General features: G+C 39.7%; 2 protein-coding genes across 5 annotated transcripts in view; one reads left to right on the top strand and one right to left on the bottom strand.

Annotated features, from left to right (window-relative positions):
• The window catches only part of NEMP2 (nuclear envelope integral membrane protein 2), a 147,957-nt gene that overhangs the window by 46,491 nt on the left and 77,096 nt on the right, over positions 1-24,370 (bottom strand). The gene's annotated exons all lie outside the window — the stretch shown is intronic.
• MFSD6 (major facilitator superfamily domain containing 6) overlaps positions 1-24,370 on the top strand; it is a 79,840-nt gene that overhangs the window by 11,515 nt on the left and 43,955 nt on the right. Inside the window, exons 1-2 of one of the 3 annotated variants that reach the window (XM_058711180.1) lie at positions 9,111-9,131; positions 15,460-17,068. In XM_058711180.1, the coding sequence (XP_058567163.1) occupies positions 15,522-17,068 (1,547 nt within the window). In that variant the 5' untranslated portion in view covers positions 9,111-9,131; positions 15,460-15,521. Of the gene's footprint in view, positions 1-9,110; positions 9,132-15,459; positions 17,069-24,370 lie in introns of those variants that run through there. The other 2 variants (XM_058711162.1, XM_058711171.1) reach the window with 2 other exon arrangements.

Here is a 24,370-nt window from a genome sequence, read left to right as displayed (position 1 = left end):
GTAGCTTCTCCAAGGTCATTGATCTAGTCAGTGGCAGAGCTAGGATTCTAATCTCTGACAGTCCCTAATCCCCTGCTCAGTGACCTGTTAGTAGTGGTAGAAGGCCCTTCTTGATTAGGCCCTCCCCTGCTCCTCTTGTGGATTACTCTCTCATCCTTGAAGACTTCCTTAAGGCCCCACCCAGAGACTTCTGTGTCAACTCTGCTTGCTCCTGTTTTAACATATAGCATCGTGTATTTGGCTGTGCTTACCCCTCTCTCTTTCTTACCACTGGACTTGATAGCAGGGACTGGGTCTTCATTTGAATTACTGATCACCAAACACGCATCCCATCCAGTTGTTGGTGCTAAGTTTGTATTTGTTGGATTAAAAAAAAAGAACATCTTAATTTTCATTGTAAGTGTCTAATATGGTATTTTGTGTTCTCTCCTGTCATCCCTCAGCATGATTTGTAGGGCCATCTGTGATCTGTTGCTATCTGCTAGCCTCAGATGCCCTTCAGCCCCAGTGTTACCATTTTAAGGATCTTCTGTTATCTCTTCTCTTCCCCCATCCTGGAGTAGTTTTCCCTTTCATCTTTGCCCAAGGCAAATCCTACATATCTTTCAGGGTTCAAGTTAAGTCCCTCATTCTCTCTACAACCTCGGTCTGAAGTTTGGGCTCTCTGCTGTGAGCCCCAGAAGCATCCCATTGTCTGTTAACATTTTCTGTTAATTATGGGGTGCTATGTGGCTTCTCGTCTGTTATTCTTGTGACTTATTTAAATCTTCCTTGTGTTTTGGGCTCAACTATAAAGCAACTATAAAGCAAGTCTTTGAGGCCCAAGACCACATTTTTGACATCCCTGTCTAGTTGAGACATAGCATGCTAAGAGCACAGACTGTCTGGATTTGAATGCCAGCTCTCCTTCTTACTCCCTGTTAACCTTGGGCTAATCATATAGTTTCCCTGTGGCCCATTTTCCTCATTGTCAAGTTGGGAGAGTAATCATACTCACCCCAGAGAACTATTGGGATTAAATGAGTTAATACATTTTAAACCCATAGCAGATATTACTTAAGTGTTGTTGTGTTGTAGTTAGTAATAATTGTGATGATAACATAGCCCGCTGAGCCCTTATTAAAGTAAAAATATGTTGTCAAGATGGCCAGCCACAAGGTATGCATTAGCCACTGTATGGATCAGTTTGCTTGTCACCCAGCAGACAGGTTTTGCTATGAGCCTGGGAAAGGTCCGCCAGGAATAACAGGGATGGCAGGTTCTGGATTCTGGAAGGAGTTTCAGTCCAAGTGGAATACTGTTGGCAGCAACTGTGGGGACCACTGAGTATCTGGAGGGTTCAAGCTGGATTTTGGGGAATCAAGCTGGGCTGGAAGGACTAGAACCAGTTTTGATCTTACAGTTTGGCTGAGCCATTAAGGAGCCATGTCAAAATGCTCCAAAAGAGAGAGAAAGATTCTAAAACATTCACCTCTGTACATCTTAATGCCCTTGTAGCTTATATAACTGTTATAAAACCAACCTTATGTTTCTTTTTCATGACATTGGCAAAAGGTCTAGCAGATGCTAAAACAATCCTTATTGAAAAAGATCTGCTGGAATTGACATTGAATGCTGTCCTCTGAGGAGAGCGCTTTCTGGAAAATTCTGGGGGTTGAACTGAATGCTCAAGAATGTAGTGCCTGAATACCAGGACTCTAAGACTTGTTTAGAGTGGTTTCTCTATGTCTGTGCTCATAATAGATTGCAGCAGTAGTTAGAGACCTGCCCTGGGACTCACATTGATCAATGCTAGAGAGAATGATCAATAACAGTTGACAGTGTAGAGGTAGCTCTGAGGGTCCAGAAAGTGGATTTTCCCATTTTGCAGCTTCAGTACGGGTCTCTGGGCAATACTGAGTTATGATGGCAATGGTGCCAGGGAAATGTCCTTTCTGTGTCATCCAGGGATTATTTCCTCTCCATCGCTTGTGGTTATGTTGCTACGTTATAATGCCTGCAAGTCTGACCTTTGGCAATTTGTTTTAAATTTTTTTTTGTTAATGTTCATTTTTGCGAGAGAGAAACAGAAACAGAGCATGAGTGGGAGGGGGCAGAGAGACGGAGGCCCAGAATCCAAAGCAGGCTCCAGGTTCTGAGCTGTTAGCACAGAGCCCGACACGGGGCTCAAACGTACAAACAGCAAGATCATGGCCTGAGCTGAAGTCCGATGCTTAACCGACTGAGCCACCCAGGTGCCCCTGACCTTTGATAATTATTATTCCAAAGAACATATTCAAGTTTAAGGGTTTTTTTCCCCCCTCAAAGTTGAATCCATTTCCATACTCATATATTTGTGGATAACTCAATATAAGTTTAAGCAGTTTCAATTTACATACATAATGAAGAAAGCTATCAATTTTAACAAGGATTATTTCATCACCTGTCATCAATAATTCAGAAATACCTGCTATTTGAATGACTCAGGGTAGGTACTGGTAGAATGTCTTTCCAGGTTTTAAAAGGCTGTGTTGTTACCAGCATTAGAGAGAGCTAAATGAGAAAACTTTTCTGCTTTCCTAATAGATAAAAGCCCTTTTTATCCAAGCTGGCTTAACAGCAATCCTACAATAGAGATTTCCCAGAGAAGTTAATAAATTTTAATTCCGTGTACTATTTGAAATGTCTTCTCTCCTTTTTAAAAGTTTCTTTTAGGGACACCTGGGTGGCTCAGTTGGTTAAGCATCTGAGTTCGGCTCAGGTCATGATCTCACGGTCTTGAGTTCAAGCCCTGCATTGGGCTCTGTGCTGACAGCTCAGAGCCTGGAGCCTGCTTTGGATTCTGTGTCCTTCTCTCTGCCCCGCCACCACTCACACTTTGTTTTTCTGTCTCTAAAAAATAAATAAACATTAAAAAGTTTCTTTTAAACAAATCATTTTTTTTAAACAAATGAGCTTTTTTTTTTTTTTTTTTTTTTTTAATGTTCATTTAGTTTTTGAGAGAGCCAGCACACAAGCAGGGGAAGGGCAGAGAGAAGGGAACAGAGGATCCAAAGCATTGTCTGTGCTGACAGCAGAGGGCCCGGCCCATGTGGGGCTCAAACCCACGAACTGAGAGATCATGACCTGAGCTGAAGTTGGATGCTCAGTCAACTGAACCACCTGAGCGCCCCTCTTTTAAACAAATCTTTAAGACTCAGAGGTTTAAACAAAATGTTAGTTTAATGGGTTCATGTTGTTAAACTACTTAATAAACAAAATCCCTCCTTGGTTTGTAAAGAGATTAAGTACTTCATCCAACATATAAATATTTTTACTGCTCTTTATACTTGCTCTATCAATCCTTATAGCAAATTAAATGTAATCTAATTCAGCCAAAGCATGGCCTACTTTGGGACATATTTTAATTTTACTAAAATACAGAGGTTGTTTTCGTTTATATGCTTCTTTTTGTCCCTGATCCTATGATCGCACAGATGAATATATTTAAACTGTATTTTGTCACTGTGTTTTAAATGTGCTTATTTTTGGCATGCCTGGCTGGGTCAGTCAGTAGAACATGTGACTTTTGATCTCAGGGTTGTGAGTTTGAGCCCCACATTGGGTACGGAACCTACTTAAAATAATACGTAAATAAAAATAAAAAGTTAAAAAAAATAACTGTGATTATTTTGGTTCCTTTTCCTCAAAATCTAAGTATAACCTGAAAATATTGTCTAAACATTAATGTCCTGAATTGAAAGTGAAAGTTTTTGTTTGTGTATATTTTTAGATTTCAAATTCTTATAAAAGTTACTGAATGTGACATTCATATAAAGGTACAGGGTGTTATAATACAGGAACATTCCCTTACCTACTTTGCATTTGTTTATACTTTGAGGACTACTTAACATCTGGACTCCTGTAACAGGAGACACCTTGCATAACCTTATGATAATAAAAAATCATTTGAATAAGATAGAGAGGAAAGAATGCTTTGGAAGAAAGTCCCTCATCAAGGTTTAAATCAACACACTAACGTAAGATATTTTGCAGCGTGGAATTAGCATTTGGGCATCAGTTCTCATCATCACGTGGACAATTCAGAGACTTGTACCCTTTTAAAAGGACTTTGTGTCCTTCTGTGACCTCCTTGTTAAAGACTCAGTGGTTGATTTATGGAAGATAATTAATTAAAGGCCACCTGATTAGAATTCATAGTCAGAATGCATTTTGTACAATTCTGAAAACTATCTTTAGTTTGTCATAGAAGGGTACAAGTAGCTGCTTTAAATTACTTTCTTTTGTAAAGGTAAAGCTCATATGACTGTGTATTTCTTTTTTCTTTATTTTTATTTATTTATTTTGAGAGAGAGAGAGTGTGCACACGAGTAAGTGTGAGTGGGGGAGGGACAGAGAGAGAGGGAGAGAGAGAGCGCTCAACGCAGGGCTCAGTTTCATGAACTGTGAGATCATGACCTGAGCTGAAACCAAGAGCCGGACACTTAACCGACGGAGCCACCCACCCAGGCACACCTTCATTTTTATTTTTTAAAGCAGAATACAAAGTGTTTTTTTTTTTAAGATGAACATTTTTTTAAAAAAATGAACAAGTTTATAAAGTAAAACACCAGATTCTATACCTTTCCTCATTTCCTGTCCCAGAGGCAACTACTTTCTTGCCTTTTAGGCCACTATTTTGATATTTATCTGTGTATTTTTAAATAAAATGCTCGTATTCTTAGCTCTTGATTTTTCTTTTAATTGTTTTTTTTTTTTTTTAACGTTTATTTATCTTTGGGACAGAGAGAGACAGAGCATGAACGGGGAGGGGCAGAGAGAGAGGGAGACACAGAATTGGAAGCAGGCTCCAGGCTCTGAGCCATCAGCCCAGAGCCTGACGCGGGCTCGAACTCACGGACCGCGAGACCAGCTCGTGACCTGAGCTGAAGTCGGACACCCAACCGACTGAGCCACCCAGGCGCCCCTCTTGATTTTTAAATGTAGGCATTATCTACTGTCTTCTCACCTTGGAAGGTATGGGACTAACTCTTGTTTCCTGCCTCAGCTCTCTATACCTGTTCAATCTTCTCAGTTCCTATCTTCCCACTGTTGTTGGACTTTACATTAGTAGGACTGTGTAATCATAGCTGAGACATGTAGTAAACTATGGTTATTTTTTTTTCCTGTGCCACTTTTTGTTTTCTTGTGATGTTTTGCTTACCTAACTTTCTCTCTGCTTACCACTAATTCATCCCCAGTCTCTTCACCGTTGAGTTCCTCTTGACACATTCAGATGTCTTGTTATTCTGTCAGTGTCCTTTTGCTGTCAGAGCTCTCGGGGAGCCTTCAGACCTGCCACTGCTAGACCTGCTGCCCTCTCCATCTGGTGCACAGCTGTCATGCCGGGATCTGTGGTCACCAGTGTGCTTGTGTCCCTTTGCCTGTCTCCCACATCAGGTCTTTTTTTTTTTTTTAATTTTTTAAAAATGTTTATTTATTTTTGAGACCGAGAGAGACAGAGCATGAGCAGGGGAGGGGTAGAGAGAGAGGGAGACACAGAATCTGAAACAGGCTCCAGGCCTGTCAGCACAGAGCCCAATGCAGGGTGCCAACCTCACATCAGGTCTTTAATGTCCTATATCCCCTGTCTTTTTCTTCATTTAGTCCACCCCCCTTTTGGGCGGGGCACACACAATCTGAGAAACATGAGAGGTACATTTTTTTGAGAAACTGCATATGTAAAATGTCTTTCTTTATTTCACCTAGAAACTTGAATAATAATTTAGCTGGCTATAGCTTCCAGTGTTACTGTTGAGAAATCTGAAGCCATCTCTGGTTCTTGATCCTTAGTATGTGACACATTTTATTCTCTGAAATTTTGTGGGGTCATCTGTTTGTCCTAGTGTTCTGAAATTTTAATGATGTGCCTTGGCTCAGGTCTGTTTTATTCTCTGTGCCTGGTGCTCAGTGGGTTGCCTCAGTCAGACAATTCATAGCTTTCAGTTCTGAGAAATTTTCTCAAATTAAAAAAATTTCCTTCTCTTAATTTTCTCTATTTTCTCTTCTTGGAGTTCTAATGTTTGTAGATACTTGACTTTCTGGATGATCCTATATTTGTCATGTCATTTCTGTCCTACTTTCATCTGTTTTCTTTTTTTCTTCTTCAGATTTTAGGTCAAGTTCATTTTTTGTTGAAAAAGAATCATACAAATCAGTGACCTTTTACACATTGAACCCATCCATATAATAAAGAGCCAGATCAAAAACTATAAAATTATCAGCACCCTAGAGCACCTTCTAGTCACTACCTCCCCCAAGGGTAACTACTATTTTAAAAAGAAAACTTTTATTAAAACTAAGGTTTTTGTTTTGAGATAACTGTAGATTCACATACAGTTGTAAAAAAATAATACAGAGATGGCCTGTGTATCCTGTGCTCACTTTTCCCCAATGGTAACATCTTGCACAACTTTAGTACAGTAGCACAGCCAGGATACATCTATATGGTCGAGATACAGAACACTGTGTCACCACCAGGATTTCTCATGCTTCCCTTCTGTAGCCACTCTGCCACTTTCCTCTTGCCTCTATTCCCTACTTAACTCCTGGAAGTCTCTTATGTGTTCTCCATTTCAGTAATTTCATCATTCCAAGGATGATACAGGAATGGAATCATACAGTATGTAATCTTTTAAGATTGACTTTTTTCACTCTTTACAGTTCTCTGAGATCTGTTCAGGTTATTATATGAACCAATAGTTTGTTCCCCTTTTATTGCCGCATAATATTCCATGGTATAGATGTACCATAGTTTGTTGAACTAGTCCATTGAAGGGCATCTGGTTATTTCCAGTTTGGGGGTATTACAAATAAAGCTGCTATAAATATTTGGGGTTTTTTAAATGTTTATTTATTTTTTAGAGAGACAGAGACAGAATGTGAGCAGGGGAGGGGTAGAGAGGGAGACACAGAAGCTGAAACAGGCTCCAGGCTTTGAGCTGTCAGCACAGAGCCTGATGTAGGGCTCGAACTCACAGACCGTGAGATCATGACCCAAGCCAAAGTTGGACGCCCAACCGACTGAGCCACCCAAGCACCCGGTGCTATCAATATTTGTGTATTAGTATTTTGTGTGAAATTTTTTCATTTCTCTGAGATAAGTGCCCAAAAGTGCAGTTGCTGGGTCATGTGGTAGTCACATGTTTAAATTGTTAAGAAATTGCCAAACTTATTTCCAGAGTGGCTGTACATCCCCACCAGCAATGTAGGAGTAATCTAGTTTCTTTTTTATCCTTGTCAGAATTTGATGTTGTCACTATTTGTATTTTAGCCACTGTTAACACGTGTCATGATACCTTTTCATTAAATTTACACTTCCCTGATGGTTAATGACCATGAACATCTTTTCCTCTATCTATATGCATCTGTATATCCTGTATCTCCACTTTGATGAAATGTCTCTTCATGTCTTGTGTGCATTTTCTAATTGGATTATTTGGGGTTTGTTTTTTGTTTTTTGTTTTTTACTGTTGAGTTTTGACAATTCTTTATATATTCTAGATACTAGCCGTTTGTTGAGTGTGTCTTGCAAATATTTTCTCCTAGTCTATAATTTGTCTTTTCCTCCTTTTAGTAGAGATTTCTACAGAACAAATTTTTAAAATTTTGATGAAATCTAATTTATCAATTTTCCCTTTTATAAATCATGCTTTTGGTGTTAGGTCTAAGAACTCTTTGGCTAGCTTTAGAGCCTGAAGATTTTCTCCCAGGTTTTTTCCCTAAAAGTTATGTAGTTTTACATCTTACATTTAAATCCATGATCCATTTTGAGTTAATAATATTCATAAAAGGCATGAAACTTAGGTTGATGTTCATTTTTTGCCTATTGATGTCTAATTGCTCCAGCACCATTTATTGAAAAAGTTATATTTCTCTCATTAAATTGTTTTTGCATCTTTGTGAAATATCGGTTGGGCATATTTGGGTGGATTTATTCCTGGGCTCTCTGTTCTGTTCCATTGATCAGTGTGTCTGTTCTTCTGCCAATGCCACATAGACTTGATTACTGTGTAGCCATAATAAATCTTCTTTTTCAAAATTGCTTTAGCTATTCTTGTTCCCTTTTCTTTTTTTTTTATTTAAAAAAAATTTTTTTTAACGTTTATTTATTTTTGAGACAGAGAGAGACAGAGCATGAACGGGGGGGAGGGGCAGAGAGAGAGAGGGAGACACAGAATCAGAAGCAGGCTCCAGGTTCTGAGCTGTCAGCACAGAGCCCGACGCGGGGCTCGAACTCATGGACTGCGACATCACGACCTGAGCCGAAGTCGGACGCTTAACAGACTGAGCCACCCAGGCGCCCCTCTTGTTCCCTTTTCATGTAAATTTTAGAATAATCATGTCTATTTCAAAAACAAAAACAAAAAAACCTTGCTCAGATTTTGGTAGGGTTTGTGTTAAACCTGTTATAAATTTTAAGAGAATTGAAATCTTTGCTGTGTTGAATGTTCCAATTCATGAACGTGGTCTGTCTCTCCAATTAATTAATTAATTAACCTATTTCTTTATGATAGGGGGCGCAAGTGAATGAGGAGCAGAGAGAGAGAAGCGGAGCTCACATGAAGCGGGGCTCATGCTCACCCAAAGTGGGGCTCGAGCTTACCCATTGTGGGACTCGAACTCACGGACTGTGAGATCATGACCTGAGCTGAAGTCAGATGCTTAATGACTGGGCCACCCAGGCCCCCACTATTTATTTAGATTTTTATTTCTTTCATCAGCATTTTGTAGTTTTTAACATATAGTCCTATGCATCAATTTATATTTAAATATTTCTTCTTTCTAGGAGATTTTGTAGATTTCTTGATATTTTCTACATAGTCTCATGTCAGCTGCAAATAGAGACAGTTTCTTTCTTTCTTTTTGATCTGTATACCTTTTGTTTTCTTTTTTGTCCTTATTGAAATGCCATTTGATTTTTGACAGATCAAAAAAGAAATATGCAACACTATGTTGCATAAGAGTGGTAAGACCAGATGATCTTGCCTTGCTCCTTTAGAGAAAAAAGCCTTTCACCATTAAGTGTAATGTTACCTGTACGTTTTTGTAGATGATCTTTATCCAATTGAGGAAGTTTCCCTATCTTCCTGTTTTTCTGAGACTTTTCATGAGTGAGTATTTAATTTCGTCAAAATCTTTTTCTGCATTGACTAACAGCATTATGATACTCTTTTTCTTCAGCTTAATGTGGATTTACATTGATTGATTTTCAAATATTGCACTAGCGTTGTATCCTTGGAATAGATCTCACTTGGTCAAAGTGTACAATTCTTTTTATATATTGCTAAATTTTCTTTTCTAATATTTTGCTAAGGATTTTTGTGTCTATGTTTATAAGGAATATTGGTCTGTAGTTTTCTGGTGTTTGCACTGTCTTAATATAAGATTCTGGGTTGATAATTCTTTTTTTTAAATATTTTTAATGTTTTGTTTATTTTTGAGAGGGAGAGAGACAAAGTGCCAGTGGGGGAGGGGCAGAGAAAGAGGGAGACAGAATCTGAAGCAGCTTCCAGGCTCTGAGTTGTCAGCACAGAGCCTGACGTGGGGCTCAAACTCACAAACTGTGTGATCATGACCTGAGCTGAAGTCGGATGTTTAACCGACTGAGCTACCGAGGCACCCTGATAATTCTTTTCTTTCACAAAATATATCATGCCACTTCCTTCTGGTGTATATAGTTTCTAGTGAGAAATCTGCTATCATTTGTTTTTCCAATATTGGTAAGTTGTGAGTCCTGTGTCATTGCTTTCAAGATTTTTTCTTTGTCTTTGATTTCCAGTTTGACTATGATGTGTTTTGGTGTGGGTTTCTCTTGTTTGGAGCGCATTCAGTATCTTGAATCTGTAGGTCTTTTGCCAGCTTGAAAATTTTCATCTTTTATTTCTTTGAGTAGTTCATCTGTGCCCTTTTCTTCTCTTTCCAGGACTTTGATGACATGAATGTTCAATCTTCATGATCCCACAGGTCCTTGAGGCTCTGTTAATTTTTTTTTCCAGTCTATTCTCTCTGTTGTTCAGATTATGTAATTTCTATGTTCTGTCTTTCAGTTTGCTCATTTTCCCTCTCTCCTCCATTCTGCTGTAGAGTCCATCCATTGAGTTTTTTATAGTTTGGTTATTGTCTTTTCCAGTTCTAAAATTTCCATTTTGTCTCTCTTTATATATTACATTTTTTGCTGGGACTTTCTATTTCTGTGCTTCAGCTTTCTTCTTTTCATTTTTTTAAGTGTGTTTGTAATCACTTGCTGAAGCATTTTTTGAAGTCTCGTGGGTTCTTGGTATGCATTATTTTTTATTGAAATTTGGACACTTTGGGTATTATGTTATGAAACTGTGGGTTGTATTTAAGCCTTCTGTTCCAGCTGGATTTTTCTGACATGCGCTAGCAAGGGAATTGGAGATGTTGCCTCAGCACTGCCAGATGGAAGTAGAAGTCCAGGTTCCCCACTCAGCCCCTCATGACACCTGAGGGTGAAGGAGCTCCTTGTTACTGTGATGTAGAGATGGGTGTTCTGACACCCCATTAGGTGTCCACCGATACCTTCCTGGCTGGAAGGAATAGGAATGCCTCGTTACTGCTCCCCGTGTGGCTTCCACTGACACCGTAGTGCTGGGTGGTGGCAAAAGTCATGAGTCTCTATTAGACCTCTTCTGACACCACCTCAGGTGGGAAAGGTAGGGGTATCTTGTTACTAACAGGTGGGAGTGGAAGTCCAGGATCCCCCTGTGTTCTCCACTGATGCTGTTGTGGGGATATGATCTCATCACCACCTAGTATCCCATCACCACCTAGCAGTGATGAAAGTCCCAGTGCCCTACTTGGTGTTCTCTGATGCCACCTCAGCTTAGGGGTTGAGGTGCCCTCTTGTAGCCTGGTGAGGGTGGAAGTCTGGGCTCCTGTGCAGCCTTTGTTGGTGGAGGTGGGAGTAAGGCCACATTACCCTGATCTCCTTCTGTGGTATTTGGCTGGAGTAGAGCAGTTATTACCTAAAGCTTTCTATTTTTTCTAGGCTGCATTTTCCCTCATCCTTAAGCCAGAGAGGACTTTGGTTTTTGTTGTTTGTTTGTTTGGTTGGTTGGTTGGTTTTGGTTTGCATTCATTGGTATTTCCAAGTTCTGTAGCCCCACTCATCCCCATGTTCTTTGGGTACCAAGGTCCCTAGCAGGTCTGCCTTCTGTCTGTCTTTCAGAGTCTTCTGTATTTGGTTTATATATAATGTCCCAGTTGTACTCAGCAGGAGCAGTATGGAAAAGTGTGTCTACTTCATCTCTTTGGAAGCAAAAATGTATCCTGACTTTAATACCATCAGTTAGTTTGCCTGCTTTTGTAACTCTGTATAAATGGAATCATACAGTGTGTGCTCTTTTGCTTCTTTCTTTTCTCAGTCCATATTACGTTTGTGACATTCATCCTGGTCATTGCATGAAGTTGTAGTTTGTTCATTTTTACTGCTATCCAGTATTTCGTTATGTGAATATAACATACTTTGTGTATTCTGCTGTAGACAGGTTGTTCCCAGTTTTGAGCCATTAAAATTGTTCTGCCGTGAACATTTTTTGTAGATGTCATTTGGTGAATAGATTACTACTCAATACGTATCTAGGACTTGTCGTCAGGTATACATTCAGGTTTGATAGCTATTCCCAAACTGTTACCAAAGTAGTGTATCCATTTACATTCCTACCAGCAATCTGTGAGCATTCCGGTTGCTTTGCCTCCTCACCAACACTTGGTATTATCTTTCCTATTTATTTTAGCCATTTGGGGAATATGTTGTATTGTTGCATTTATGAATAAGTCTTTTTCTATCCTAAACTCTTCAAGATATTTTTCTGTTTTATTCTAAAATTATGTTACTTTATCTTTTACTTTTATTTATGTTTTATTTAAAAAATTTTTAAAGTAAACTCTACTCGAACATGAGGCTCAAACTCACAACTCTGAGACCAAGAGTCACATGCTCTACTAACTGAGCCAGGCAGGCGTCCTTGTCTTTTATTTTCAGATATACAGTCCATATGGAATTGATTTTTGTATATGAAGTGAAGTGGAAGATCTGTTTGTTGTTGTTCTTTTTCTTTTCTCTAAGAAGTTGCCTCAAATTTTTCTTTTATATCATCCCTTACTTTGACATTTATGCTCTTTTTTCCACAAAAACATTTCCATAACTTTTTCATTCAGGCATTCCTTTCATTCCCCTCCTCTTCCTTCTTTAAAAATATGTATTATTTTTCAGGGGCGCCTGGGTGGCGCAGTCGGTTAAGCGTCCGACTTCAGCCAGGTCACGATCTCGCGGTCCGTGAGTTCGAGCCCCGCGTCAGGCTCTGGGCTGATGGCTCGGAGCCTGGAGCCTGTTTCCGATTCTGTGTCTCCCTCTCTCTCTGCCCCTCCCCCGTTCATGCTCTGTCTCTCTCTGTCCCAAAAATAAATAAAAAATGTTGAAAAAAAAAAAATTAAAAAAAAAAATAAATAAAATAAAAATATGTATTATTTTTCATAGTTGCATTTCTTTTCCTATTGCTGAAGATAACATATTTAGAAGTATTTTCCTCCCCACATAGCTCCTATTTTCCCCATGTGTTTTTTTGTTTTTGCTGTTTGTTTTGGTTCTTTTTTTTAAATTTATTTTAAGAAAGAGCATGAGTGGGAGACGGGCAGAAAAAGGGGGACAGAGAATCCCAAGCAGGCTCTCCATTGACACCAGAGAACCCAATGTGGGGCTTGAATTCACAAACTGTGAGGTCATAACCTGAGCCAAAGTCGGATGCCCAACCAACTAAGCCACCAGGCGTCCCCATGGTTCTATCTTTCATGTAAGGTACTTTCCTCAAATGTCTTATAATTCTGGGTGACTGATCATATCTAGTGACAGGGCTTGATGATGCTGGGCTTCCATGTAGAGGGATTTGGTGGGATGTTTAGTTAGTGAGGCTTCAGTATCAGCATCTCCAGAGAAGAACCTTCCAGTTTCCTGCCTGGAGGATGAAAGCCTTGCCAGCTTCTGGGAACCTTCTGAGAGAAATGGGATGGAGATTTGGGACAGGTCTAAGGCTTGGAATCAGCATGTATATGTTCACTTCCTGCCCTGTTTTCAGTATGGTACCCCTACTCTCAACTCCAGCTATTTCTGTATGACAACAGAACTTGTTTTATCCTCTCCAGAGGAAAAAACCTCTACTTGTTTGGTGAGCCACATGGAGTGGAGAAGGGGATTGGGTGTCCTGAGTTGGTGTTCAGATTTTCAGTCAACTCCATTGACAGCAGCCTCCCCTCCCTGCCTCTATACACACACACACACACACACACACACACACACACACACACACACTTCCTTGCACTTCAACCTGATATGGCCAACCTATGAGCTTTTGAAGGATTCTGAGTAATAAATTATTCCACTGTCAGCCAAGGTTTCTGTTTTCTTAGGTCTACTAAGTTATTTACCAATTGTCTAACTGTATTCTGGCTTCCAGAATCTTATTTTATTTTTCCATTTACAGGCGCTTTAATTCTCCTAGCTTGGACTATTGGATTTTGACTTTAAAAATATGTGTGTGTGTGTGTGTGTGTGTGTGTGTATGTGTGTGTGTGGTCATTTTAGTGGGGTTTAGGGTTGGAGGCCAGATGTACACAACCTGCCATCTTCACCCTGAAGTGCCATGAAATTTTATACACTTGAAAAAGAACAAATATTTCTTTAAAGTTTGAGCTCAGAAATGAAAATAATTTAGAAAATAAGTCCAAAGGAGAATTATTGTTATTTTCAGGTGATGAGATGGAATTGGAACCGACTGGGATGGGTGAAAGCACTAATGATGAAAAAAAAATAAATATAGAACATTGAGGAAAGTCTTTCAGCTGGACAGCAAAAGATTGGATTTTGCTTTTCCTTCAAGTTTTGCGGGGAAAAAAGGTCCCTTTCACTCCAGGAAAAACATGAGTTGGGAACTAGTGGGGGCGACACCACATTGTGAATGCACTAAATTCCACTGAATCATTTACATAAAATGGTTAATTTTATGTTATGTGAATTTTACCTCAAATAAAAAATTTTCTTAAATCTAAACATAAGAAACACACAAACATTTTCAAAACTTAACAGCTATTTTGACACCTGGCTTTTGGGGGTAAAAGATAAGTTGACTTACTACACTGGTCTCATTAAGTTGTGTTTCTATTGTCTGCCTAGGAGCTATTTTTAAAATGTTTACAGGCATGATTCTGGAAGATTTTCAGAAAGTTAGTCTTCGTTTTGGGAAAAGGGAAAGCAAGATCTATTCCAAGGGGTAGCCAAATGAAGTTATTTCTCTCCGGCTTAGAAGGTGAAAGGAAGTAATACGTATTTAATGTATATGCCTCCTACATCAGAATATATTCATTGCAGCATGACAGATCTTGATGCAAGCAGGACCTTTTGGCTCTTTAATTCTCTGTATAATGGAAGAAAGGGAAATTCTGGTGGAATGTGGCACAGTTCCTATAAATTTATACTATTGATATATTACTTATCTTTTGTATGAAACACTCTGTCTTATAAAAAGGCAACATTTTATTGCCCAGAATGTAACATTTGGCAGTTTATTGTGGTTATTAGAGCACACACTTAAAGCCATAATATTAGGGTTCAAATCCTCACTCTACCACTTACACAAGTTGTTTAAGCTCACCATGTCTCATTTTTCTCATCTGCAACATGGAGAAGATAGTAGGGACTTTGTGATCAGTATGAATTAATACATTTAAAGATCTTTATGTGTTGCCTGGCATAGAGTAAGTGCTCACTCAATAAATGGTATCTGCCATTTTTTTCCTGACATTTTTTAAAACTATAATCCATAAAAGCACAGCTGGAGAAACATATGCAGTATAAACAGTGTGAGGACTGTCTCCTTACCAGGGTATCTGTCATAGCTGTAGTGACCAACTCCAATTGCAAATGTGCATTTTGCTCCCTCATTCTCATTACATTTGTGGTTGTGGTTAAAAGCTTATTTCTACTTTTCTATAGAAACTTAATGGTTGTAGCTACCTTTATTTCCTAAAAATTCTGTACCTCATAGTGCATTGGATTTGTTTGAAAGTAAAACCAATAAACTATAAGGACTATTTATTTTCAATTCTCTATATTTGGTTTAGACATAATCCCTGTCATTTGTACATTTTCACTAGACATCGATGAAAAAGATTTGAGATTGAACCGGAGCCATAAACTTGCCATTAGAACATGTAATTTGTCAGTCAGTGGCCACAAAGAGTATTTGATGTTTTGAAAGCTATTTTTCTTTTTTAGTATTGTATGACTGCAAGTGACAAATGGGAGAATTCTCTCTCATAATTATTATTTTTAGTAGTTTGAAACTCCTCAGTTTCTTGCAAGATGAAGCTCTGTGCTTAAATGTTATTTTCATACTAAGCCATCTTTTAAATTTTACTTTACAGATCAACAATAAAAATTTTGAAAGTCACAAAACTTTAAAATTTTCTGATGGTGGTGAGAAGCCATGGCGGCAGATGATAAAGTTGCCATCTTAACCGATGATGAAGAGGAACAGAAGAGAAAATACGTGCTTGCTGATCCCTTTAATGGTATTTCCAGGGAACCCGAACCACCTTCAAATGAAACACCCACCTCCACAGAAACATCTGCTCTTCCTGAGGAGGAAGTAGACTGGATAGAGAAACATTGTGTTAAAATAAACAATGATCTTCTGATATCCAAGGTCTTCTATTTTTTCTTTTACTCTGCATATGGCTCTCTTTACCCACTTCTGCCTGTGTATTATAAACAGCTGGGAATGTCACCAAGCCAGAGTGGATTGCTAGTAGGTATCCGATACTTCATTGAATTCTGCAGTGCCCCATTTTGGGGTGTAGTTGCAGATCGCTTTAGAAAAGGCAAAATTGTCCTCCTCTTTTCTCTTTTGTGTTGGGTTTTATTCAACTTGGGCATTGGATTTGTCAAACCTGCTACCTTGAGATGTGTACCAAAGATTCCCCCAACGTCTCGTCCCACCAACTCAAGTCATCTGTTAACTATCCCGCCAACCAATTCTTCCATTACCACATCACCAAGAATGCGTGAGAAAAGGAGCCTGCTCCCTTCCACTTGGCCAGTGATATTAGAAACAGAGCCCAATGTCACCGAAACTGTCATCTTTTCGACAGCTCCAAACAAGACCAGTGCACCCACCCCACAACCTCAGACAGATGAAATTACTGACCATATTATGGACTTGACCTTGAATCCGAGCACGGCAACCCCTGCCTTCCTGGGAAATGTAACCAGAGAGACGACCACCGCTATTGTCACTACCACCAAATCTTTACCTTCTGATCAAGTCACTCTTGTTTATGATCAACAAGAAGTTGAGGCTATATTCTTGGTGATATTGGTAGTTGTCATAATAGGAGAATTTTTCAGTGCCTCTTCTGTCACCATTGTGGACACTGTAACACTTCAGTATCTGGGAAAACACAGAGATCGCTATGGATTGCAGCGTATGTGGGGCTCCCTGGGCTGGGGCCTGGCGATGCTGTCTGTGGGCATTGGGATTGACTACACACACATAGAAGTGATCATTGATGGAAAGGGGTGTAAACCCCCTGAATATCGGAACTACCAGATCGTCTTTATTGTCTTTGGGGTTCTCATGACCATGGCTTTGATTGTTGCCACTCAGTTCCGGTTCCGCTACAACCATTTCAAAAACAATGAAAATAAAGGAAAAGAGGTGGAGATCCCTCAAGTGGAGAGAAACAGCTCTACAGAGTCCTCTGAGGAGACACCAACCACCACAAGCCACTCACAAGCCTTCAACTTTTGGGACTTAATCAGACTGCTTTGCAGTGTGCAGTATGGCTCGGTGTTGTTCGTGGCATGGTTTATGGGTTTTGGATATGGCTTTGTGTTCACCTTTCTCTACTGGCATTTGGAAGACTTGAATGGAACTACAACTCTCTTTGGGGTCTGTTCAGTCCTGAGTCATGTGTCTGAGCTGACAGCTTATTTTTTTAGTCACAAGCTTATTGAATTGATTGGCCATATCAGGTAAGAACATGCTTATTATTGCTGCCCCTCAGCAACTGAACCTCATCTTTTTAGTTCACAGCTCTTTTTAGCACATAGAAACTGTAATTTGTGTTGGGGTAAGGCTGGAACGGGAATGAGATTTCCTGTTGCTCTTCCTCCTCAAAATACAAACAAAATGAAGGAAGTAATGAACCTACTTGGATTATCTAAAACAAACAAAAAATGCTGCTTCCTCTTTGTATGCCAGGAGGCTCTTGGAATAAATGTTTTCAGGTATAGGAGCACCAATGTAGTGAACTAGATTATGCTGTGGACCCCGAAGGGTCCACTTGTCCCAGGCATTTGTGAAGGAGGGTTTAAGTGGATAAAGTGGATTAGGTTTTTTCAGCCTTCAGTTATTCTCAGCCCTTGTTATATATGGTGTTTTATGAAGATATCCAAATTATTTAATTAGGCTGTGATATGACCCATCATAATCCCTAATCCATGATACTACATAGAGAAGATTCTTACATGATTTTTTTCCCTGATTATTACATCAGTCTCTGCATTTTTGTCTGCCCTGAAGACATGGGACATTTAAAAATCTTTCTTTCACCTAAATTTCCCGTATGATCTTTTTAGCCAAAAAAAATCTATAAATGCCTGCTGTTTCTTGTGTAATTTTCCTCACCATTAATGTTTGTCTGAAGTTGATTGAACCTTGCTCTTTATAAGTCTTTCTTCTCTGTTGTTGGTCTAAAATGTACAGCTAGCTACACTTAAGCCTTCTTAAGTAGAAAAGTATGGCATGTCTGACCCTAAAATTTGAAGTTGCTATGACTGAAAGAGAGCAACCACGCGTGTTTGCGTGTGTCTGTGTGGTAATCATTAAATCTATTTCTGTGAGAAATTAAAAAGGAGAAATAGGCACTGACAAGATTTGAGAAACAGTGACCTTTTTTCCTTTCCTTTCTCTTCTATTAACTGAAGATTTTAATTAGTTAATAACTTAAGTAATTTGATTTAAAGTTTCAACCTAGAATCATTCTTTTCCCCCAAACAATTGTGAATATTTTTTTCTTGTTTGGTTGCTTTTGCTTTGGGAGGCTGTGTCCTACTGCTTTTGTTTCTCAAATCTTTGACCCCTTTGTTGTCACTAAACAAAGCCAAGCATTGTATAGATGGTTCCCAGACCCACAGGGTCCCCAAGGCATATTCAGTGGGTCCAATGTGAAAAGAGTCTTAGAATATTAAAGACTTGGAAGGTCCTTTAACTTTGTCCAGGTAGTGTTTACATTCTCTGAGCTGTGTGGATTCACCATGATGCATAGGATACTTGTCTTCAGCAGGAGTGTATGAGTGACTTCTCTCCTCAACTAATAGCATCTTTAAAATCAGTCATTTGGACTGGGCACGTGTGGGCAGGAGGCGAGGCCACCCGGGCCTCCCTTCCTCCCCTCTGGCCCCCTGGGGTGGTGGGGGGGTGGGTGAAATGTTAAAAAAAAAATAACAGTCATTTATTCCCAGAGAGGTACTCAGGCCTTATGAGTGAGTGGTGTTCCTAGATGTCATGGTTTAATCAATTAATTTGAATATTGAATATTAATTTGAATAATTGAATATTGACTCAGTACAGAGTATGAGTGTGCATTCTATTTTCAAAAAAACTGTTAGGCTCTTCTCACATGCTAAGAAAAGTTTCTTCTCTGTCTCTGCCTTTTGTCTAAGGTGTATATTTTCATGATAAAATCCTGGGAGATTTACTACTAATTTTGGTAATTACATGAAACTTACCCTTGTATTTCCTGAGCATTTTTAGTTGTGTTTCCTTTTTTCCTGAGCATTACTAGTTACTTATTACTTAAAAACCTACAGCTCAGTTAACCTTAATTTTCTGGCTTTTATGTACAGAAAACATCTTCCTTTTCTTATTTAATGATGTGATGGAAGAAAAAGGCTCTTGTGGTCACATTGCTGCCCCCAAGAGTCTCCTGGGATTCCATTCATTAATTTGTGGTCATTTACCTCTTTTGGGTTTTGATTCTGTCCATTAAATGTATTATCCTCACTACTTTTGTAAGATCCTAATAGCTGTAGCGAGATTATGCTCACTGTTCAAGTAAACAGATATGTTTCTTTTGATGAGAATTTGGGGAGCCCAGTCAGGTGGTGGTGATTGAGATTTGGGGGCTTGAAAGTGTGATGATGACAGTTGTAAATATTTCACTGGAATTCTGCCATACAGTCAATAGTTGACAAAGAGATTATGTTTCTATGAATTGATAGTCTTTTATGTATTCCTTATAGGATCATAAGGAGGGATCTCCCTGTGGCTCTTATGTATGCACATATAGTTTTTTTTTCAATACTCTGACTGTCTTATTGTTTGTTTTTAGGAGTCTGAACCACCATAAAGATGGTAAATACCCTAATGTAGCAAAGTGGATTTTCCACAACTTTTTAATATAGATTCATAATGAAGAAAAATATCATACCAGAAAACAGTTTTTTAAAATAGCATGTCCAGGGGCACCTGGGTGGCTCAGTCTGTTAAGTGCCCAACTTCAGCTCAGGTCATGATCTCACAGTTTGTGAGTTCAAGCCCTGCTTCAGGTTCTGTACTGACAGCTCAGAGCCTGGAGCCTGCTTCAGATTCTGTGTCTCCCTCTCTTTCTGTCCCTTCTCCACTCTCTCTCTGTCTCTCTTTCAAAAATAAATAAACATTAGAAGAAAAATATTGTAAAAAATAATAAAATAACATGTCCGCTTTTGAAGTACTTAGCATTTTAATAGTTACACAGTTTGGGTCCAGTTTTTCAGGGGATAAACTATCAGTCTAACCACACACACACACACACACACACACACACACACACACACAGAAGTGATTTCTGGTTTTGATCTTGGATTTTGTTCTTCTCTGGAAAGTAGCTTTCTCAGGCAAATAGGATAATGCTGACTATTTCCACTAAAAGAGGTAAATTTCTTTTGATGTGAAATCACATGACTTTGGAATTTACAGCAAGTATATTTCTAGGCTAATTTATGCAAAGGTGATAACTAGACTTCTTTAACTAGAAATATAAATGTATCTTAAGGATACATTTATGCTGCTGAATGTTTTAACAGCTGTGAGTAGAGCTGAGATCAAAATACATTGCAATTAATCATTTGTAAATTTGTAAATCATTGCTATCCAGTATTAGGCCATCACGTATGTTATTTGATTTAAATTTGTTTAAATTTTAAGGGATACAAAAATCTACTCAATCAACTCTGACTTTGCCCTAAAATTCTTGCACTCAAGGTCAGTTTTGCCATTCAAATGTCATTTGGAAGGGGTTATAGATTAACCATGCTTAGCCATTAATTACTACTTAATAGTAGCTAAGTATCCCAACGAGCTAGCCAGTCAGCTTGGGAAAGAAGCAAACAGCAAGAGGAAGAAAGCACAGGTTTTCCTGGTGCAAGAAGACCAAGAACAGAGAACAAGACGCTGGGCTACCAGCTGAGGACACAGGACATAGGACGTGAAGTTTTGTCATTGGAGGAACAGCAATCAGCATTATAAGAAGGAGGAAACACTACTGTCGAGGTGGGGTGCTCGGGGAAGCCTTCACAGAGGAGGCGGAATTTGAGCCTGCCATTGAAGGATTTAGAGAAGATCGTGTTTATTTACTTAAGTTTCACTGCTTCTCCTCTCCCTTGTTCTACCATTATATTAGCTAAGTCTAGATCTGCTGGCTGTCAGATCCTATTCTCACCCTCCGTGGCAGGGTGCTGATTTCTGCAGGCTGCTTCTCCCAGGACCTAGTCTCCTGGCTTCTGCGTGGGTTCAGCCCATCCGGTAGTTCTCAACCAGCAGACATAGGAGGAATGCTTTCAGGACTCCTGCTGCTCAGGCTGCACTCAGACCTGTTACTTACGGCTCCCTAGGGTGAACCCAGGCATTCACACTTCTTCAAGTTCCCTGGTTGGTTTTGGTTGATTTCATCGTGTGACCAAGATTGCTAACCACCAAGCTGGTGAGAGGCACAAGTGGAGGACTAGAGGGAGGGAGGGAGGAAGGGAAAAAATCCAGGGAATTTCCTTCTTTTTAGCTCCTGCAGTGTCTTCTGTTTAGTTTTGGCAACTGTTCTCTTCAGTCCTTTCAGGTGGATCTTTCCCAGCTTTGGGGACTTTCCTCAGAGGCAGATCAGTGCTCAGCCACTGTGGCTCTCCGCACAGCCCTCTTCAGTCTCTACCCTGCCCCCCAGACTCTCAGTCTTTCTCCTCAGCTCTGAAGACCCCTGTGCCCTGTCAGGCAGCGTCTCTCAGAGCTGCTGTACCTCCCTGTGGCCCACCACCATGGGTGGCCCTGACCCCTGCTAACATGCCCATTCCATCAGCCTTCCACCATGGGCCTGCCAGAGGCTGCCTGAGTTCCCTCACCTGGGCTTCTCAACACTTCCTTGCAGTTCTTGGTGAAAATGCAAAAAAGAGTGTGGACCTTAAGCAACTTTTTTCTCCTCTCATTTTTTTCAATGTTCATATGTTTTTGGGAGAGAGAGAGAGAGAGACCGACCGACCAACGCCACGAGGGAGGGGCAGAGAGAGGGAGACTGAGAATTCGAAGCAGGTTCCCGAATGTCAGTGCAGTGTCTGACGTGGGGCGCAAACGCAGCCACCCAGGTGCCCCTGTCTTCTCATTTTTTAAAGGAGACTTAATTTTCACAGTAAATTTGTAGTTAAGTAATATATTCTCTACAGGAGCAAGTATTTCTCTTATTTAAAGATCAAAACCCTGCATATTTGTTCAGTTTAGCGGAACGGCTATTTAGGCTTAGAGAACTGCAGGTTCATGGGATGTAGGGCCTACCACTGAAAGGACTGGGAGATTCGAGGCCAGGTGGGTGCTGGGATTAGGAATGCAAACTTTATCCTGGAGGCAGTAGGGAATCACTGCAAGGTTCAGAGCAGGGGAGCGTCATAGATTTTTATTTACTTGCAAAGCAGTAGGTAACTTTGAAGCAGGGAACCCACTGAGAGGGTTCTTAAAATAGTCCAAGGGAGAGCTGAACAGGGAGAAATGATACAGACCTGAACTACAGCAGCACCAACAGAAATTGAGGGAAGGGATGGATTTGGGAGGTAAAATTAACAGAATGGTTTGTATGTGGGAAATAAAGTAGAGTTCCCCATGTTTCCAGTTTGGGTATCCAGTGTCCAGTTTAGTGGTTCCTCTAAATCCAACAGGAAATTCAGGAAGGAGATGCAGATTCGGGGCAATGCAATCTGAATCATAATTGGGCTTGAAATTGGAACATCTATTTGGGAATGTCTAACAGAGAGTTGATTATTCCAAGCCTGAAGCTTAAGCTGTATCTCCAAGCTTAGGATTGGGGATATCAATTTGGGACAGTTGAAACTGTGAACACAGATAAGATCAGCAAGGAAATTTTGTGGTCAAAGAAGAGAAATGGGCTGAGGAAAGTCAATTACGGTGGTCTCCAAGATTTATTCTTATTGAAATGTTGGTCTATGCTCTATAGCTTAAAGTGTGTATTCTCATGCTTAAGAATATTTTGTGCTGGGCGAGTGTGCGGTATGGTATTCACTGTAACCTTTTTCCATCTTGCTTTAGGAGGAAATGACCTTCTGAGCTCTTCTCCAATCCCATCTCTTGAGCCAGGCACCCTCTATGAGTGTTTATAAGTGGACTTAAAACATAAACAAGGAAGAGAGAAAAATAAAGGGAGAGGAATGTAAGGAGCAGAAATAGAAAGAAAGAAAAGTAGAGAAAGGAAATGCTGTTCTATCGAGGGGAGGGGATGGTTTCTTCTTGTCCTTATTCATGAAAGGCACTGCCACATAGTGGTTCCAGACACAGGCTTAGAGTCCCATTGCCTGGTTTCAGAGCCCGGCTTCGCCTTTTGGAACTGTGTGGCTGTGGACAAGTTATGTAAGTTTTTGCATCTCTGTTTTGTCATCTGTAAATAGGGATACTTTTAGTACCTACATCTTAATTGTTGTTTTTATTTCTTTTAATGAAGACTAATGAGATAAAGTAGGGCAAGTGCTTAGCACAGTGGCTGGCATATATTAGGAGTTCAGTTGATTTTTTAAAATTATTACTTGGTCAATCCTCGGCTATATCGTGTTGCTTATACAAGAGCCATTGACTATGACAAAAACGCAGGGGCTTAGCACAGTATCACAAGTGTACAGGTCATTAAGCCTGCAAAGCCCAAATGTTTGTGGTTTTCAAAATTTTCAAAACTAACACTCTTTTCAAAAACATTTTGATCAAACTGAGTTTTTCTCCGCCTCCCCCTCCCCATTTTATGACTATAGACTGTTTATATACTCTCTGGTGCCATTTTTTAGGGTTTGGTAAGTATAAGCTACCATTTCTGTAATAGCTGACATACAGAGTGATTATAATTGTAACTGTCATTATTTATATGTGATAGATTTCTATTTTTTCTATTTCTCTCCCACTTTACCTTCAAAGACATTGATATCCATTTTTATAGGAAAAGCCTTTTAGAGCTGTTACAAGCAAGTATAGATTCTCATTATTAAAAAGCTGTGAGCTATAGAATCTCAAAAGTAGAACTTACGATCAAGAGTTGAAAGGGAGTAATTTGCTTTTTATAGTCCCTTGAAAAGAGCAACTCTGCAAAGAAATACATTACCATGTTATAGCTACCAGGCTGACTTGTTAATAACAGCATTACTGATAATTGAGCCATTCATAGTTCAGAACAAAGGCCATTATGGTAAGGTAGTGTAAGTGAATCCAGGACTTTTATTTATTGGTGTCATATTTGGTTTATTTTCTCTTCTACTTCTGGTGGCTGGGTTGACCCAGGTGCTCACTAAGTTAAAGAGAACAGAACTCACTCTGTATGAGCTGTAACTTGTGGTTGTGGACAGCCTCCTGCCCCTGCAATCTCACAGGCTGAGGTGATGTCTGTCAGGGTGTGCACCAGCAAGAGTAAACACCGCTCCTGCAAATTCATTACCTAGACCACACTGTGGGACCAGTTCTGCAGCCCCTGGGGTGCTCAAGTGAGACATTTTCTGTGGAATGAAAATTGCATTTTAAGGTATAGCCTTATCTGGAAAAACTTAAACACATGCAGAAAGACATGTATATGGACACTTACTTGCTTATGCAGCTTTCTAACAGTGGAAAAGAGAGTCTAAATATCTATCAACTGGAGAATAAATATGTTCAATATGGTATAGTCATAAGATAGAAGCCTATGCAAAAGGTAAAAGGAATGGACTAGATCAATATGCCAACATGGAAAGCTCTCAAAAATATGTTGAATGGGGGGGTTGTGCCTGGGT

The sequence above is a fragment of the Neofelis nebulosa genome, chromosome 2 (genome assembly GCF_028018385.1).
Source record: "Neofelis nebulosa isolate mNeoNeb1 chromosome 2, mNeoNeb1.pri, whole genome shotgun sequence".
Taxonomy (NCBI): Eukaryota; Metazoa; Chordata; class Mammalia; order Carnivora; family Felidae; genus Neofelis; species Neofelis nebulosa.
This window is presented reverse-complemented; position numbering and strand designations above follow the sequence as displayed.